Source organism: Mizuhopecten yessoensis, unplaced genomic scaffold, assembly GCF_002113885.1.
Source record: "Mizuhopecten yessoensis strain PY_sf001 unplaced genomic scaffold, ASM211388v2 scaffold10849, whole genome shotgun sequence".
NCBI classification, from domain to species: Eukaryota; Metazoa; Mollusca; class Bivalvia; order Pectinida; family Pectinidae; genus Mizuhopecten; species Mizuhopecten yessoensis.
Genome location: NW_018408752.1, coordinates 278957 through 280976, shown reverse-complemented (window position 1 = coordinate 280976; position 2020 = coordinate 278957). Strand labels below are relative to the sequence as shown.

The window sequence follows — 2020 nt, the reverse complement described above, 5'->3', positions numbered from 1 at the left end:
TGTGTATGCTAGTAGTAGTGATGTATATGCTAGTAGTAGTGATGTGTATGCTAGTAGTAGTGGTGTGTATGCTAGTAGTAGCGGTGTTTATGTTAGTAGTAGCGATATATATGCTAGTAGTAGTGATGTATATGCTAGTAGTAGTGGTGTGTATGCTAGTAGTAGTGATGTATATGCTAGTAGTAGTGATGTGTATGCTAGTAGTAGTGATTTGTATGTTAGTAGTAGTGATGTATATGTTAGTAGTAGTGATGTGTATGTTAGTAGTAGTGATGTATATGTTAGTAGTTGTGATGTGTATGCTAGTAGTAGCGAGTGTTATGCTAGTAGTAGTGGTGTGTATGTTAGTAGTAGCGAGTGTTATGCTAGTAGTAGTGGTGTGTATGCTAGTAGTAGTGATGTGTATACTAGTGGTAGTGATGTGTATGCTAGTAGTAGCGATGTGTATGCTAGTAGTAGTGATGTATATGCTAGTAGTAATGATGTTTATGCTAGTAGTAGCGATATATATGCTAGTAGTAGTGATGTGTATGCTAGGAGTAGTGATGTGTATGCTAGTAGTAGTGATGTGTATGCTAAAAGTAGTGATGGGTATGCTAGTAGTAACGATATATAGGCTAGTAGTAGCAATGGTTATGCTATTAATAGCTATGTGTTTGCTAGAAGTGGCAATATGTATGCTAGAAGTAGCGATGTGTATGCTAAAAGTAGCAATGTGTATTCTAGTAGTAGCGATGTGTATGGTATAAGTAGCGATTGTTATGCTAGTTGTAGCGATGTGCTACATTGTAGTAATTTCTCTTTCAGCTTGACTATCTAATTACACTGTGTTTTTTAAAAAAAAATATGAAAAATAACAAGAGTCCAGGGTCTGATGGTTTTACGGCAGAATTTTTGAAAGCATTTTGGAAATATTTAGGTGAATATGTTGTTCGTTCCATTAATTATAGTCTTTTAGTAGGTCAGCTCTCAGTCACACAAAGACAAGGTATAATAACATGTATTCCAAAGGGAGACAAGCCACGTCATTTTCTGAAAAACTGGAGACCAATTTCACTTTTGAACATCACATATAAAATAGCTTCTGGAGTAATTTCTCATAGGATAAAATCAATATTAGGAAAGGTAATTAATGAAGACCAGACAGGATTTTTATCAGGGCGCTATATTGGGGGAAATATTCGTACAGTATATGATATAATGCATTATGCAGAAGAACTAAACATCCCAGGTATGCTACTTATGATAGACTTTGAAAAAGCTTTTGATTCTGTTTCATGGGTTTTTATTGATAAGCTATTGGAGTATTTTAATTATGGGGTAAACATTAGAAAGTGGGTTAAAACTTTACATAATAATGTATTTTATTCGGTTAATCAAGGTGGTAACATTTAGGTACCTATCAACATACAACGCGGCTGTCGTCAAGGGGATCCAATTGCCCCATATATTTTTATTCTTTGCGTTGAAGTGCTAGCAGCTAGAATAAGAAATAATAGAAATATGAAAGGAATCCAAGTTCAAAATGTAAGTATTCTAAATATACAATATGCGGATGACACAGGCTTAATACTAGATGGTTCAGAGAGGTCTCTAAATGAATCAAACCTTGAATTAAACAGTTTTGCAAAGATCTCCGAACTAAATATCAATACTAACAAAACTCAGGTTGTATGGATAGGCAGTAGAAAATACAGTCAGGAAACTTTCTTGCCAGAACTTAATCTGCTTTGGGGGAAAGATAAGTTCACCTTTTTAGGGATAGATTTTTCTGTTGATTTAAGCGAGATCCCAAGAATGAATTTTGATAAAAAAAATTGTGAAACTCAAATCTCTTATAAATTTATGGAATAGGAGGAGTCTGACTCCAATAGGTACAATCAATATAATAAAGTCTCTGTTAATTTCTCAACTTAATTATCTTTTTATTACCTTGCCAAACCCACCTGAAAGGTATATTACAAAGCTGAATTCCTTATTATTTGATTTCCTGTGGAATGGCAAACCCCATAAAATAAAA

At 34.1% G+C, this 2020-nt stretch overlaps 1 protein-coding gene across 1 annotated transcript in view; it reads left to right on the top strand.

Moving 5' to 3' along the window:
* The window catches only part of LOC110462980 (cell wall protein AWA1-like), a 6367-nt gene extending 5751 nt beyond the window's left edge, over positions 1 to 616 (top strand). Inside the window, exon 2 of the mRNA XM_021517278.1 lies at positions 13 to 616. Coding sequence (XP_021372953.1) covers positions 13 to 616 — 604 coding nt within the window. The remainder of the gene's footprint in view (positions 1 to 12) is intronic.
* Positions 617 to 2020: the final 1404 nt, after the last annotated feature.